The sequence below is a fragment of the Dipteris shenzhenensis genome, chromosome 29, assembly GCF_047967505.1.
Source record: "Dipteris shenzhenensis isolate YYH24624 ecotype China chromosome 29, Dip_SZ_1.0, whole genome shotgun sequence".
NCBI classification, from domain to species: Eukaryota; Viridiplantae; Streptophyta; class Polypodiopsida; order Gleicheniales; family Dipteridaceae; genus Dipteris; species Dipteris shenzhenensis.
Genome location: NC_141624.1, coordinates 47,055,457 through 47,072,950, shown reverse-complemented (window position 1 = coordinate 47,072,950; position 17,494 = coordinate 47,055,457). Strand labels below are relative to the sequence as shown.

General features: G+C 43.9%; 1 protein-coding gene across 3 annotated transcripts in view; it reads right to left on the bottom strand.

Annotated features, from left to right (window-relative positions):
- Positions 1-3,662: 3,662 nt before the first annotated feature.
- ATERDJ3A (DNAJ heat shock N-terminal domain-containing protein) overlaps positions 3,663-17,494 on the bottom strand; it is a 76,197-nt gene continuing 62,365 nt past the window's right edge. The window contains exons 7-8 of one of the 3 annotated variants that reach the window (XM_087400733.1): positions 4,304-4,368; positions 3,982-4,119 (exon numbers count right to left, since the gene is read on the bottom strand). In XM_087400733.1, the coding sequence (XP_087256859.1) occupies positions 4,345-4,368 (24 nt within the window). In that variant the 3' untranslated portion in view covers positions 3,982-4,119; positions 4,304-4,344. Of the gene's footprint in view, positions 4,120-4,303; positions 4,369-15,965; positions 16,042-17,494 lie in introns of all 3 variants that reach the window. The other 2 variants (XM_087400732.1, XM_087400730.1) reach the window with 2 other exon arrangements.

The following is a 17,494-nucleotide window of genomic DNA, read 5'->3' as shown; positions in this document are numbered from 1 at the left end:
GAGCTGGTTTGTGCTCATTGACTTGCAAGATACTTGATGTATGCCCGAAGTATTTCTCATGATGTCACTTGGTAGCAGTCATTTTGATTGAATGATCATTTCGTTCACCATCTAGTTTTGGTGTTCTATGCAAGTCAGTCGTGATTGGGATTTACTTGACTATGGATTTGCATTGATGGATGTTGCATTGATGTTTATGGATAGTTGAGCTGGGCTCGAGCTGGGCTCCTACTAACATCGGTTGAGCTGGGCTCTTACTGCCATTGCTCATTTGGTTTAGTGCATTGCTTACTTGGATTGCCGGGCATTGGCAGGTTACTGGGCTGCATATATTCTTGTTTATGCCTCTTTATGGCTGAGTGCTTTTGAGCCATCAACCAGTTTATTTGGAGACCTGATTGGTCTGGACAGCACTATATTTTTTGGTCATTTGGGTTGCCTATTGCACTGTACTGCTCTTTGGTTGTAAGCTATTGTGCCACAGATATGGCATCTACAACTGGTAGTGCCCTCTTTGATATTGAGAGGTTGGATGGATCGAAGTTTCAGTATTGGAAAGATCAGATTTATGATGTGTTAGTGCAAAAGAGGCAGCATAAGCCCATTCAATGCAAAGGTGTCAAGCCTAATAGCATTAAACAGAGTGATAGGGATGACATGGATGAGCATGCACACTCTGTCATTCAATCATCACTCTCGAAGTCAGTCTACTTGCAGGTACAAGATGGTGTACAGGGTGTAGACTACCATGCATATGAGTTCTATATTCGTATATGCCGGATGTATGACCATGATAGTGTTATGTTACAGCATGATGGATTGAAATGCCCTGACAGGCTGAAATATAGCCTTGATACGCACTCCAGAGGTAGATCAATTGGTAGAAACAAGTCATGTTCAAGGGGGAATTCCAAGAGCAAGTCTAGTTCTCGGACTTGTGTTAAATGTTTCTATTGTGGAAAGTATGGCCACATGAAAAAGTACTGTTGAAAATGGCTAAGAAAATGCAAGAAGAAGAGCAAGGTTAAGAATGACAGGAAGAAGGAGAAGAAGCATGTTGAGCTTCAAGGCATGGATGCCAGGGTTTGCAGGTATGGAAGCCCTTACAACATTGAGATACATTCCTATTATGGATGTCTCTCAGATTTTATGTCATGATTGTCATGATGGTCAGCAGTAAGGATCCTCTTTTGTGAGGAAGACAGTCAGTGAGAGGTATGTTGAGCCATTGCAATTGGTTCAAAGTGCAGTTTGTGGGCCTATGCCTACCATTTCAATGGGTGGCACCTCTTACTTTGTGACATTTATTGATGCTGCTACAAAGTACATATGGGAATATCCAATTCGTCATAAGCATTATGTATATGATACATTTCAGCGCTTCTTGGGTAATGCTGAAAATCAGTCAGGAAAGAAGCTATCGAGCTTGATGATTGATGGTGATGCAGAGTTTACCTCTCCTAGATTCCAACACCTATGTGATACACTTGGCATCAGGAGGGTGTTGACCACTCCTCATCTTTCTGCTCACGATGTCTTAATAGAAGGCATAAATCGGATTCTATTGGGAGGATTGGTAGCATGCTACGATATGCAGGTCTTACCGAATGCTATTGGGCTGAGACATGTAAGACAGCTGCATACTTGCTTAACAGGTCACCCAGGAGATCTCTGGATGGTACAGTGCCATTTGAGTTCTTGATGAGCAGGGCACCATGTTATGAGCATTTACATGTGTTTGGCTACGAGGCTTATGCTCATGGTTCCAGAGATATGCACACACAGTTTGGATCCAAGTTGAGGAGGTGTATCTTCCTTGGATACAGCGAGTCCAACAGGGACTACAAGTTATGGGATCCTTCAACTAGAGAGCTGATACATAGCCATGATGTCTATTTCAGAGAGGATGCTATGCTCAGAGAGCCCAGGACTATGGATAGTAGGAGAGTGGTATTCCAGGAGGGTGTAAGTGCACAGTTACCTCCAAATTCTTTGCAGGGGCAGTCCATATCCCTTGGATCTTCTACTAGACATGAACTTGTCTTGACAACGGCATGACCTAAAACCTAGTTCGACTTGCTTCTGATTGAGTGGTGCGATAATCTACAAAGGCTAGCCAAGAGTAGAGCTAGGTGAGGGCTGGTTGAGGAATGCTGGCTGAAGCATTTTGAAGGTGCCACAAGGAAGAGAGAGAGAGAGAGCGAGAGAGAGAGAGAGAGAGAGATCCATGTTAAAACCACCTTTTTAAATATAGTATCTAAGAGAGGCAAATTGTAAAAACATATGAGCGATGTTTATATGATTATTGTAAGATTTTTAAAACCCTTTGAAAGCGGTTTCTTTGTGAGGTCCTTCAGTGTTTGAGATGGGTAGGAAAGAAGATATTAAATTTTCTAATTATAGGGGAGGTCTTGTTGGTATGGACGTTAATAATGTAGAGGGTGATGGAAAATGGCGTTAGGACAAGCCATGAGGGAAAGATCCTTGTATGCTTCTGACAAAATCATGCATATGTCCATCTCCTACGGGCTTGAGCAAAACATGCAAATACTCAAATCAATCAAAATAGATTTTGGACCTCGAATAAACTGCCACAAGCAAATGTCCCACTAGATGGAGTACAAATTTGCCTTGGAAAAACCCTCACATCCCCGTGACAATGCTAGCCGTGATCATCATGACTAGATGCTTGCAAATAGTACTTCCATGTTGTTGAGAACCATTTAAATCATCCACCTTCCTCTCTTTTCTTGGTGTTCACTAATGCATCCATGGGATCTCTCCAATAAAAAATAAAACCCATATGGGCTCATTGGGGAGGTAAAGCCTCTTCGGGTTCGTTGCCATTGTTTGAGCACAATGTCAACCATATGCATGAATTGAGGGTCAAGTCTAAAGACCTTACCCAAGAACTTGATCTTAGCATTAGCCACTTTCATCGTTCAAGCTTCATGGTGGAGCTAATACATCGTTCTTTGATTTTGAAGGCAACTCCAAAACACTTTTCTCCTATCAACCATTTGTCTTTGGCGTGAGACTCATTCTTGATGAGCATTTGCTATAATGCCATTTAGATAGTTGTGCACATGAATCTTTATACAAGTAAGAATTTTTAGGTTTCATAACGGTGCAACTTCCTCCTAGTGTTTAGAAATGGAGCACTCCCAAATCATCCCCCCACATTTGATTGATTTGGTTGGAGAGGACTAGTGTTAACAAGTGGAGCACTCCTCATACAAAGTTTTGCAGCCCATTAACTTATAAACCCCTGATAAAAGGAGAGATTACATGCCTATCTAAACTTCTTTTCACAGTGATAAGACATCATCTAAAGATTCTTCAAATTCTGGTGAAAATTAAGCGCAAAGCACTCCTACTGCATAGAAGATAAAATCAGTCGTCTATCACAGCGCAATTAAACTCAAACTAGCACTGTTTGGGGAAAACAAAACGCTTATCTTGGTCTCACACAGGATAATGGAAGTTATCAGTCCCATCTGAAACTGTGTCGATTTTGGTATAGCTTAAAATGCAATGTTTCAATTCACCAAAGAAGATGCTCATTTCTTGGCTTGGCAAATTTTGTCCAAAACTTTCGAAAGCACTAACAGATTTCTTATGGCTGCCTGAGACAGAATACAGTTTCAAACAACACAAACAAGTATTCCTAAATTCATCATTGCTACATATATGCTTACAAAGCCACAATAAAAATAGCGATGCATTTTGCAATTTGCTAGCAAAAGTGGGCAAGTACTTCCTGAAGACAGCAACCTCAATTTGACAGAGAAGGGCTGATATATCTGCATTTATATTACAGGGCGATATGATTCATTCCAACACTGGATATTGTAAGATGTTTCCTAGTTGGAAATCACCACCAAGAACTCCTATAACAAAGCTTTCCACATCTTCTAAATTTAAAGGTCCATCATAGGAGACATATGTCCCTTTCTTGGGCTTGTAAGCAATTAAAACATTGTCTTTGCTCTTAAAGCCCGATTTATCAAATGCATGAAGGAACAATGATTGTTTACTTGCATCAAGAACAGAATAAGAGACAGGGTTCTTCTGTGAATCCAATTTCTTCCCCCTTCGTATCAAGGTTTTCTGGGAAACCTGCGAGGACAAACCAGAACTCCTGAGTATTAAACAACATGTACACATGCATTACACATGTATATGTAGATGTATGGATGCCTGTGTGTTTACACGTGCATGTAAAAACTAGTGCACTTATGCTTGTTAACTGTGCACATGAACATGTATTGCTGTGCATTGAAGGTTTCATGCCAGTGAGCACCTGTGAAAGGACATTTCCTGTCAGTTCTAAATTCATGATAGTCAAAAAGTAAAACCCCCTCTTTCCTGCATATCTGGATGTAGGGCAATTTAGGCATTCAATCTTAGGGCAACTTGTTACCTGAACTAACAGTCATTCTTACATTCAATCTTCCCAAAACGACAAGAAGGCCAAGATGTTTGTAACCCTATGATCTTGCTAAGCTACTTGAGTGTAGATAATGCGGAATTGTGAGCATGAAGCCAAAGTTATTATCAAACCACAGACAGGTCTCCAATTAAATCCATCAACCTCCCTAAGACCAGATCAAACCAACCGTCCACACCACTTCCATTGTTGAACCCCACTCTCTTTGGAAAAAAATACAATCGAAACAAATATATAAACTATGTGCTACTACTTCTGTATGAGCATTGTAAGCGACCAAGCCAACTGAGCAATATTCAAAATAAAATGATAGAGTAGCCTGTAAACCTCAAAATACTGACTGGGTCCAGATATTTTAGGGTGGCAACCAAGCACTTAGTGTCATGGAGATTATGCGACCAACAGTTGGTGGGTTAAAAAACCCCTCTCTTGGTCTTTTCCACAAAATGGTCAGCCCCATCACTTTAAATTGCAAAGTTAGGTATTGACTACTATTTGGATGCCTAAATAGTAGTGCAACCTGCCCATATCTGAACTGTAAATTGTTTCTGCAAATCTGCCTTGAAATCTACAATTTTCTGCGTGTTTCGTCCAGTGATAAGCATGTCATCCACATAAAGAATCAAAATCAGAAATTCTGATTCACCATTCCGGCCATAAAGAGTGACCTATGTAGACAGTAGGGCTATTATGAAACCCAAGGCATAGCAAAAAGGAATGTATCATGCTGGCAGCGCTTGCTTCAAACCATAGAGGCCCTTTTTCAGCCAGCATACCTTAGTTTCAAAACCTGCAATTTTCAAAACCTGGAGGCTAAGTGACGTAATCCCCATGAAGGAAAGCGGTCTTAATGTCCAACTGATGGACCTCCCAATGCCTATGAGATGCAGAGCAATAACACAACGAATGGTCGTTATGAGTGAAGTGGGAGCAATGTCTCCTCAAAGTCAAGCCATGTTGTTAGGCATAGCATTTAGCAACAATGCGAGCTTTGTAGCGGTCAACACTGCCATCAGCTTTCCGCTTCAATTTGTAGACCCACATAATGCCTATAGCATGCTTGTCTACTTGCAAGTCACACAACTCGGATGTGCCATTTGGAACTTTCATGGCATCCATCCATTCTCTACTATCAAAAGCATCCTTATGACAGAGAAGTTCCTAGTAGCAATCAAAGCAACATGAGGCAAATTGTTCTGCATTTGTTTTTGTGTGTTTCTAGTGCGAACAGCCAAGGGCTTAGCTTGCTTGCTGTCCCATAGAGTATCCAATCACCACCTTAGAACTCTTTTCTGCTGTCTAATGACAACCTGCTCCTCATCAACTTCCTGATCAATGGCATGATCATCAAGCAGCCACAAATCAGGCTGAACATGGGCAATAGGAGGCGGCTGTGAACTGACAGAAGCATTTGGAGTCATATCCTGCAAAGTGTCATCTGAATCTGTGAAGGTCTTGTATGTTCCCAACCTTAGCTCTAGTTTGGCAACATGACATAAAATTGTCCTAAGATAAGTCACCTTGTTTGAGAAATTTTCACAAGCTACATGCAGTAAATTTTCATATCCTATCTTCATCATGTGCTTTCTTATGATCCAAATTTTATCTAAAAAAAGTTCTATGGTATAATTGTGTCCTAGGATTAAAATTTATTCATTTTTCTCCACCCTAAAATCCCGGTAGTCAAAACAACACCCAAAAACAGCAACATTAGGTTTTGTGAAATTTGGTTCTTACAAGGTCATACTTCATACTTTTTTGGATCTATGAAATTATGACGATTGGTATATGATCAAAACAATCTTATTTGAATAGAAAAGTCCAAAATTTAGAAATGTCTAGGCTTTGACTACTATTTTCTCTTATTTTTGTTCTCAAGTAGCTAAAAGTGACCTCACGAGCATCAGGGGCTCTTTCCTTAGGGAATGGATAGGCTCCCCTTTTTTTTTCGGAGTCCACAGTAGGCTTGATGATTGCACTTTCAGCCTCTGCCTTAGTTTATTTCTTGTTTGCTCTGATGAGCTTTTTCATGCTTGCATGATGTATCTCCACATTGAGCTTGCTAACGCGAGCTTTGTTCGTGATGTATTTCCACATTGAGCTTGCTAACGCGAGCTTTGTTCGTGCTTAATAGAAGTCCTTTTTTTTGGGAAAAAAAATACTTATAATCAATTATTTATTTCTCAAAATAGGTATTTTTATTTTGAGGATTCTATATATGGATGGAAACTTCTTTGTATGTCAAAGATAATGGTAGTTCCTTAAAATGGTTGAATGTGGGGGTTTTATCATCTTTTTTTGGGTCTATCCAATGATGAATTATCGTAAGTGTGCCCAGAGAGTAATGTAGTATAAAGATAAAGGTAAAGGTAATGTGTTCTCCTAAAATGTAGCTTGCATAGGTATATAACTTTGAGTAGGCTGTAGCCAACGATGACATACACATAATTATTCAATTTTAAAGACCCTAAGATATTTTTTAGTATTAAAATCTCCACCCAATTTTATTTTCTATAATAATAAAAGAATGTTTATAAAAAAAGATACTATCACAGGGACGTGAATTTCTTGTGCAAATAACTCCGTGGACAAACCCAAAGATAGTCTGGCCGGAGGGAATTGGCCCAAAGGAAGTGCTAACTTCCTAGAAGTCCCTAGAGTTCAATTCCAAGTGCAACCACTAGGCCCAAGTGCTAGGCTAAAGCTAGAAAGAGGGGTCTAAAGATTGGGCCCAAGGAAAACCAATGTTTCATTGGTAAAAGGGGGTTAGAGCATTAATGAGGGGGGGCAAACCCAATGCTTCATTGGTAAGGAGGGTCAGAGCATTAATAAGGGGGCCACGTGGCAGCCCCCCATGCACCTCTCTCCTCTTGCAAGCATTACGGGACAGAGTTGCACGTTTTTCAAATGTTAATGCTTGGCATGTTTTTCAAGGCTCCCCGCTCCACACAGTTTTTACCTCTACGCATCTCAACTGTTGTACAGATCTATTTCATGCTGTATGGACTTCAAAGGTTGGCTGTACGGAGTTATTTTATGCTGTACATACACTAAAGGCAGCTGTACAAACCTGGTTTGAAACTGTTTTGCTGCTTGACGCATCTCGAGGCATGCATTTCGAAGCATGGCTGTTCTCTGAAGCTGTACGGGTCAGCTACAGGCATCTGGTGGACTTTCTGCTTTGCAAAGCAGCTCTTTCTTCTGTTCTGGCCTCTTCACCCATGAGCCTTGCTCTTCTCTCCTTTCTCAGCTCTCAGTCTCCCTGGAAGCCATCTGTACTCTCTTGGGGGCCTAGACACAGGATAGGTGCAAGGGCAGAGCTCGCCCCTCTTCCATGGATAGCGGGTACGGTAATTTGGTGTAATGAAGGGGAAAAAGAGGCCAAGCTAGAGGCCCTTTAGGTGGTTAATGTGGAGGGACTATATAAGTCCCCATCCACCCCTATTATGTACTTTTTGATGTGACATCTAATCCTATCTACTCTCCCTTCCTCCTTCCCGCCTACGCTCACTCACTCTCTCTCTCTCTCCCCTACTCCCTCTCAATCTCTCCCTCTCTTTCCTACCTCACTCTCTCTCTCCTACCCCTTCTCCTCCCTTCTTCCCCTATCTCTCTTCCCTTCTGCTAGTCTATCCCCCTTTCTCTAAATCTGCCCCTACCTCCTTTTCTACATTGGTATCAGAGCTCCGACTCTGGCACCTTTGCTTCCCCTTTCACCTTTTACTTCAGCTCCTACGCGAACGGCAAAGCGGTGAATCTGGCCAGAGAGAAGAACTATGGTCTAGCAAAGTACAGATGTAGGAGTCAAGAGTTCAGACTTGACTAAGGTTGCTTGCGTCAGAGGCTTCAATTTGGAAAAACCAGTGCTCCACACCAACCCACGGGCATACAACAAATCCACGAGCAAACAACTAACAAGAGCCCTCCGACCAGAAGCAAACAGCAACTTGCCTGATGACCACGAGTAAATAGCAGATCCACGATTCTACCACAACTAATCCGAAGCTCCACACCTCTGTCATCGACGGAAGTCCTGCCCTTGAGCTGGCCGTCGCCACGCTCTCGAGCTGCCCGTCCCATCAGACCACGCAACCAAACCTTGCTCTGCCGTACACCATAAGCGTGATCTCCAAGCTGCCAGTAGCTTCCGACCATTTCGGGGACACTCCCCTCTGTTGGGCTCCGCTTGAATTGCTCTATGCGTGGACCGCTGTGGCTGTGACCTCCGAGCTACCCGTCCATCTTCTTCGCCACGCCCTTGCTGCGTTGCCATGACACCCGTCCCCCGCTGTGCTGCGCCGTCATCCACCGTCGTCCGTCGCCCCCCCCGTCACTACCATACTGTCGCTTCTTGCAATTATTAGGTTAGTGTGACTCGGGTTAGTCGGATTAGTTGGTCAGGGTTAGTTAGCTAGGTTAGTTCAGGTTGGTAGGTTTGGTTGGGTTAGGTTAGTTGGTCAATTAGGTTAACCTAACTAGGGTTCAATTAGTAGGTTAGGTTGGGTTAGACTAAGTCCTTGTACTAACTATCTTACCAGTATTAGGTTAGGAGTCCTAATTGTCTTAGGTGACTTAGGGATCCCAAAAAAAAGAAAAAAGTAGAAAGGAAAAAAAAGAAGCAACAAAAGAGGGTAAACGGTTCATTTTCAGCCTCTTTTAGGGGCCTTTCAGAGCCCGTTTGGAGCCATTTTGGCTCCGTTTCGAAGCTTCTTCGACAACCTTTCTTCTGAGCCTCTCCATCGACATTTTCGTGTTTTCCACACACTATCTCAAGTGCTCATTACAGCAGGGTTTTGTTATCCATTTCTCCTTGCCTACATTCAAGCTCCTCTCTCCAAGGCTAGTCACCATGGCACCGAAGCGTGTCCCATCTATCGCATGACACTGATGAGGCTGCTCAGTATGAGCAAGTGCTTGCCACAGTGGTTGCATCCACTGGTGGTGCAGAGGTTCCTTCCAGTCAGCCTCTCTCTCCTGCATCTTGGGAAGTGCAGGCAGCACAGACGCAGTTTTTGGATGCCCTTTCCTCTATGCTCCAGGGTGCTTTCCGCCAAATAGGATAGGAGTTCAGCCAGCAACTTACCCAGCCATGGCTATGCAGGATACAGATCTTGTCTAGATGGGACGAAAGATTGGTCAACAGATCACATCTGCCATTGTTATGCAGGATAAGGGTAAGCAGCCCGCACCCCAGCTCGGGGACCATTCAAACAGTCAGGATGTTTTGTCTGCTCCACGCAAGGGTTTTATGGTAGATGCCCATCGTGCCTATGAGCATCAATCTTCTGGACCATTGCATGTACCCCAGCTTGGGGATTATCTGGACATAGATGATGCATTTTCTATGCCACAGAGGACCTTCTTGCAAGATGTCAAGCCATCTTTTGGCTCTCAGCTTTCTACATCTATGCAGGCTGAGCCGTCTCTTTTGGGCCGACCCATTGGTGTGCATCCGGCTAGTGCTCCTTTCACCGCACCAGCGAGTGTGCCTGGAGTTGGCTTGGGTTTATATGGCAGCCCACACCCCTGAGAGAGAGGTCAGTCCTCTTCTCATCCCTTTGGTATGCCATCATTTCAAAGAGATGCATTTGGCAGAGAGACCCAGCTCGGGGTTCATGCACCTATCGCTCCTCCAGCAAGCACATATAGCCAAACGCATCCAGTGCATCAGATGGCAGCGGCTTCTACGCAACAGGGGATTGGTGGTGGGCAGCAAGACACTTTTGATGACATGTTGGCAGATTCTTTGCATTCATACAGGGCCCTACCTGAGGCCATAAAACTTGAGATGCCCTTCTCCGATTATGTGAACCTCAAGAAGGTTACACACACAAGAATTATGCAACCAAGGATATCAAGGACAAACTCACAGTGCATAAGTTTAAAGGGGACACTCGCACTCCCAATGAGTTGGAGGAGTGGCTCACGAAGCTGGAAGACTCTTTTCGCTTCTACCCCAAGTCTGAGGAGGAGTGCATCATTTTTGCAGGTATGCATATGAAGTTAATGGTCACTACATTTGTATCTCCACTTGTATTGGATCGATACTTGGCTGAATTTTATGCCTTGTAATAGACCGGTACGGTCCAAGAGTACTTGCAGCACTTTTGGAGGCTTTCCCTGTTTATGCAGGACGTATCTGAAAAGGGAAAGCTGTTGCGTTTCATCCATGGGTTAAATTCTTCTCTCGCTGCAGATGTGAAGGCACATAACCCTCAAACAATTGAGAGGGCAGCTCAGCTTGCAGAAGTATTCGAGCCTAAATATGCTGGCAAGCACAGAAATGCCATGGGCAGCTCGCATGCTACGGGGTATGACGCTGAGTCGAAGCCTAAGTTTGCTGAGTGGACTGACAAGAAATGTGCAGCAGCACCATTTCCTCGCTTTCCTACTGTCTCGGGTAGTAAGATGCCGTATGCCAGGGCTTACGGGTATTCTGAATGCCAAGTCTGGAGGCAAGCCTACTGCTGGAAATGAGCAGGCTGAGATAAAACAGCATACACGGGCAATAATGGACAGCAGAAAGAAGGCCAACTTATGTTTTAAATGTGGCAAGAAATGGACCCTTGAGCACAGGAATGTGTGCAAGATGTGCAACAATGGTAGTGCCAAGCTCAGCATGATCATTGACCTCTCAGATGACGAGGAATTGTTTGATGCCCCAGGTTCTTTGGATACATCTCAGGATGAGATGGCAAATATACATATGCAAATGAGGCTCCTGACACTGGAGCCACGAAGGGCACTCACTTTCCTTTTGATCCTGGTGGTGCTACTGCGCATGACACTCATGCTTCGCATTCGTATGAGATTCTGCCCACTGGTGGCATGAGAGGCCGTAGGCCAACACTCTTTTCTGTGGAGCATCACGATGCGATACCTTCTTATGCACGTGAAGATGCAGGTGGTAATGCTCCTGTGAATGAGGATGAGGCTTATTGGGATGCCCATCCAACACTTAATACTATTTCCATGCATGCCCTGATGGGTGCCAAAAGTGCTGATACTATCAGATTAATAGGGATGATTAATGGCAGGATTGTGCATGTGTTGGTGGACATCGGTAGCACCCACTTAACTGCAAGACCTTACAGAGGGTGGGACTGATTTGCTACTGAGATAGACCATGGGCTGAGAGTAGAAGTGGCCAATGGACAGCATATGATCAGTAGATCTTGTTGCCAAGATGCAAGGATTAAGTTCTCTGATGACTATACATTTGCTAGTGATCTCTTGGCACTTGACATGGGCCTAATAGATGTTGTCCTGAGCTGTGATTGGTTGCAATCACTGGGCAAAATCAGCATGGATTTCAATGCCTTAACACTCAGCTTTGTCCACAGGGATAGATCAGTTACATTGCATGGTATTGCAGCTCCTAAATTGCAAGTCATTTCAGCAAGGCAATTGGCCAGAGAGCTCAAGCGGGGCAGCGTCATATATGCATTAAATGTGTCAATAACTAAAGAGGGTGGCACTTCCCGTGTTGATGATTGTGATATGCAGAGATTGCTCTCAGAGTTTGCATATGTGTTTGCTGATTTGCCATCACAGTTGCCTCCGAGAAGAGATGTAGATCATGCCATAGTCCTGGAACCTGGCAGTAAGCCAATCAATAAGGCCCCATACCGACTCTCGAAGGTAGAACGGGAAGAAGTGGCAACTCAAGTGAGGGACTTACTTCAGAAGAGTTTCATCACTCATAGCACTTTTCCTTTTGCATCCCATCCTCATTTACAGCAAGGATAAGCAGGTGCACATCAGACATGTCAAGCAAGTGCTGGAAAGTCTGAGGTTGCATCAGCTTTATGCTAAATCCAGCAAACACACTTTTATGGCACAAGAGGTTGAGTATCTTGGTCACATTGTGAGCAAGGATGGCATTCGAGTGGATCCTGCAAAGGTGAAATGCATTGAGGATTGGCCGCAGCCACGCAACCCTACTCAGATGAGGGGATTTCTAGGTCTTGCTTCCTTCTACAAGCACTTTATTCGCAAGTTTGCCAAGAGAGCAGCCCCCAAGGATGCTTTTATGTGGTCTACAGATGCACAACACAGCTTTGAAGACCTGAAATTCACCCTCACTCATGCTCATGTGTTGGTATGCCCTGATTTTTCACGTACTTTCATTGCGAAGGCAGATGCCAGTGGCAAAGGATTAGGGGCTGTGCTAAGACAGGAACACGGGGTAATTGCTTTTGAAAGCAGGAAATTGGATGCCAAGGAACTAGATTATCATGTGTATGATCAGGAAATGTTGGCTATCCTCCATGCTTTCGAAAAATGGCACCACTACATGTACGGTAGCAAAATCAAGATTAAGACAAATCATAGGACACTCAGGTATTTCCTTATGCAGCCCAACTTGTCAATGAAGTAGAAGAGGTGGCTGGCTAAGGTTCAGTCTTATGATTTCGACATTGAGTACAAGAAAGGGAAAGAAAACGTGGTTGCAGATGCCTTATCCCGTATGTGGGCTTGCAGTTTGTCTACCATTTCTACCATCTACCAGGAGTGGATTCATGGTATTCATGAAGAATACATGCAGGATTCTAAGGCAGCTTCCATATTTGTGGAGTTACAGAGGCCATTGAGCCAGGGGCATGCTGAATTTAAGCTGCATAATGGGCTGTTGTGGTGCAAGGACAGAATTTATTTGGTGCCATATTCAAAGTACCAACTGCTGGTCTTACAGGAAATGCACTCATCTCCTATGGCAAGACATGCGGGTGTTACTAAGACATATGAAAAGGTCAAACAGAGCTTTATCTAGGATGGCTTGTGGCAGGATGTAGTTAAATTTGTCAGTGACTGTTTGCCCTGCCAGCAAAATAAAGTGGACAGCCGGTTACCCGCAGGTCTCTTGCAGCCATTACCTATTCCAGAAGGCAAATGGACTCACATTGCTATGGATTTCATCATAGGGTTGCCTTCCACAGAGCGGGGATGGGCTAGCATTTTTGTGGTGGTTGACAGAATGACAAAGCAGGCCCATTTCATACCCACTAAGACCCGTTATTCAGCATCACAGGTTGCTTGGCAGTTCATCGAGCATGTTTTTAAGCATCATGTTTTCCCTCAGGAGATTGTCAGCAACAGAGATGCAAAATTTATGGGTCACTTTTGGTAGGAATTATTTACAGCAGTGGGTACTTCTCTTACACCTAGCACTGCTTACCACCCTGAGACGGATGGATAGTCAGAAAGGGTGAACAAATGGCTGGAGGAGTGTTTGAGGCATTTCTGTCATGACACACAGAAGTCTTGGGATAAGTGGTTGGCACTTGCTGAATTTTGTTACAACAGTACCAAGCACATCTCTATTGGCATGAGCCCGTTCAAGGCTATGTATGGATGCCCAGTGGGTATGCCATCTGTAGTTGCAGACATGGCTGTGAAAAATAAGCAAGCAAGAAATGACTTGGAGAGTATGGATGCCCTTCTGCAATTGGCTTAAAAAAATATGCAGGATGCCCAAGCCAAGCAGAAGAAGTATGCGGATGAACGTAGGAGGTATCTATCTTTTAAAGGGGATTATGTCAATCCTATCTACTCTCCCTTCCTCCTTCCTGCCTACGCTCACTCACTCTCTCTCTCTCTCCCTACTCCCTCTCAATCTCTCCCTCTCTTTCCTACCTCATTCCCTCTCTCCTATCCCTTCTCCTCCCTTCTTCCCCTATCTCTCTTCTCTTCTGCTAGTCTATCCCCCTTTCTCTAAATCTGCCCCTACCTCCTTTTGCACATTTGGTTTGCTTTTGCTATCTTGGAAGCTTGTTGCTTTGCATTTTTGTTGTTTGGGATTCTTTCTGGGCCCTACAGGCTATGAACAGATACCAAGTCACAGAGGTATTCCTGGTTGGCGCCAGAGGGAGAGTTCGGTCGCAATTCTATGCCTCGAGGCCTTTTGAGCACTATCTGGCAGTTGTTTTTTGTGCATTGCCACTTTCAATGGAGCACAGTCAGTGTGGGATGCCATTCCTGGTAATTGGGTACTAATGTGTGCAGTTGGGAATTGGATGCAAATTGAGGCCAAGCATTCGCTCACCCAAAGGAATTGTAGGAAGCACAGCACAAGGGTGAGCCCTTGTTGTAAAAGTAGATTACTTTTTCCAAAGAATTAAATAGATGCCGAAAGGGGCGCCAAAGCATTTGGGGCTAGTGGGTGTCTCGTACCTGATTTCATTGAGCAGGGGCATTCTAGCCTCCATCTAGTCTTGTTTTAGTAGTACTCTCTTGAGACACCACTCACGAAAAGCAAGTACTTGCTGGCCAAACTCCAAATATTTCGCTATAAAATATCGAAATTCTTGAACATAGGCATCAAAGCCTTTGGTGTCCATTTGCAAACTCTCGAGTTTGCTTAAGTGTTCATATTCATCCAGCTTCAATAAAAGGTTTCTAAACTTTTCCAATCGTCCTAAGTGTTAGAATTATTATTATAATTCAGCAATGACCAATGTAATGTAATAAGTAGGTTAGGGGCACTTTTCCCTCATTTAGAGGTTTTTCCCCCTAACCACAGTTAGTTCACTAACTACGCTTAGTGAAGGATAAGGTTTTGTCACTTAGACAAAACCCATCCCACTTCTTGTATTAGTCACTTCTTCTATTGCAAGCACTACGTTCAGCTCTCTTGCTTCCTGCTCTCTCACTATCTCTCGTTTCTAACATTTGGTATCAGAGCGAGATCCTGCATCAATGATCACAGGAAACTGGCTAAATGGGAGACTAAAGCAAGACAAAGAGCTTTTACAAATAAAGGCTGCTCTTCCAAACAATTTTTTAAAAGCTTGCATAAAAAGAGATTAAAAACAAACATTTGCAAGGTGCTTCTACCTGATGGTTCATGGACTACATCACGGTCACAGCTTGCTTCTGTTTGTGTACATCATTTCTCTCAGCAGTTTGGTTCTGCAGAACATCCCGTCCCATCGCGTTTTGTGCCTAGACGTTTCGCCCTAGTCACCACGTTTCACACGTTTCGATGTCCCGAAATGCATTTTCTAGTCACACTGGTTACTGGGCACTTTGGACTCTATGGAAGGATAGAAATCATAGAGTCTTTGGTGATCCAACCTTTCCCTTTTCCCTTTCTTCCGATGCTCTCTGCAGCAATCTTTCTTTGATTTTCTGTAAACTCGTTACATAGATAATAATGTATACTTGTCATATAGTGAGATCTTCTGCTGATGTACTTTTCAGCCCCCCTTTTAGGGGAAGCTATTGTCTAATATAAAGCATAAAAAATTCCACCCCCAAAAAAATAAAATAAAATGTGTGTGTACACGTGCCATTTGTTATAAATGCACACTGAAGTGTACCAAATGGCTGTGGGTGGTTGTATTAACTGCCATTTATCACGGATCTGCATACACATGTGCTAAGGGTAGGCAAGTCACCACCATTTGGAAACCCTCCTTTTAACTTTACTAGGCCACATTCCCTACCTAGTAGGTAAACTCAATTCCCACATGGCATAAAACACTGCCATTTGGAAGTTCCAGCCAACATATACCTGCCACTTGTCACAGCCACCTTCTCGCATCCACATGGAAATTTGAATATTGGTTGATGGAGTATAGATTGCATGCCTACACATGGCAATTCACCATGGAAATTTGATTATCAATTGATAGACCTTAGACTGCATGCCTACACATGGCAGTTCACCATATAGCCAATTGTTCCATTAGCCTACCTTGTCTAGACAGTCGAATTTATATTGCAACAGATCAAATTTACTGATAGCAAGAAACAAAATTGCTCCTGAAACAAAATTTCCACTATACATGGCTTAGAAGCCCAAAATTTCCACTATACATGGCCACCCTTCCCTTATATTCGAGAGAAGGGTGGCCTCACCTAGGCCTAGTCGTAGTGACCAAACCTAGGTCACTCTTACCAAAAACACAGGTCTCCACAAAGTCACAATACATATGAGTATGGGGGTTGACGCCTGCCCAGTGTTGAAGGTTAAGGGGACTGGTGACCTGATGATGGCAAGCAACCAAAACACGGGTGTACAATGGCCAGAACTATGTAATTCCCTAAAAGGCTCGGATTCCTCATTCTAAAATTTGAATACCCCCAAAGGAAAAATAAGGAATTGATTGGGTAGAAGGATCAACGGATCCCTTCCCCGTATATAGATCCATGCTGGACCCCACCTCTGACGTGAATGTCATTCCTTCCTTTGTGGCCAACTCGCCTGAAGGCAATGGCATCCACCATACATTACCAGGCCATGGCATTGAGTGATGCCTCCACTATATATAAGGCCAAGGTCCCATAACTCCTAGGACATTATCCTATGTCTACACTAATAGAGAATATATAGACTGTCATGTGGGCGTGAGTTTGTACTTGCATGGGGCACGACTCTCGAAAACTAAGGGGCAAGGCCATGGGGTGTGGATGTGCAAGTTTTCCCCCTAGGGAATTGTGTCTTGGGGGTAAATGAGAGGTTTAGTCCCAAGAGGGGTCAAAGAACCTTAGGATCCAAAGTTGACCATTGGTTGGCTCTTAAAAAGGTCCCACCAGAGGGGGCAAGGGGCAAATTCATTGGTTAGGTCTTTTAAAAAGTCCAACTAGAGGGGGCAAGGGGCAAATGAAAGGGGGGGGGGGGAATGCCACGTGGCATTTTCCCATCCTTAAATGCATTTAGCAAGGTTCATGGTGGAGAAAAGGGCTGGAAAATTGATTTTAGTGCAAGCGCCGTACGGAAGCGGAGAGGGAGCATGGACTGGCTGTTGTTGACGTTTTTTGATGCACGGACTGCCTTGGGAACTGCGCACAGCAGTTTGGGACATTGAGAGGCTGTTTGGAAGACCGTACGGAAGGCTGGGCGTCCTTTTTGCCTGTCCGTGGGCTGCTGGTACCAAGAGCAGCCAGCGCAGGAATGGCTTGAGGGCTGGCTGCTTCACTGCTTGAGGGCCTGGCCTAGTACAAAGGGCCATGAATGGCTTTCCGAAGGGGCTGGTCTCATTCTGTTGTCTCTTTCTCTCCCTTTTCCTCAGCCATTGCCGTTGTATGAGCAGGCTAAGC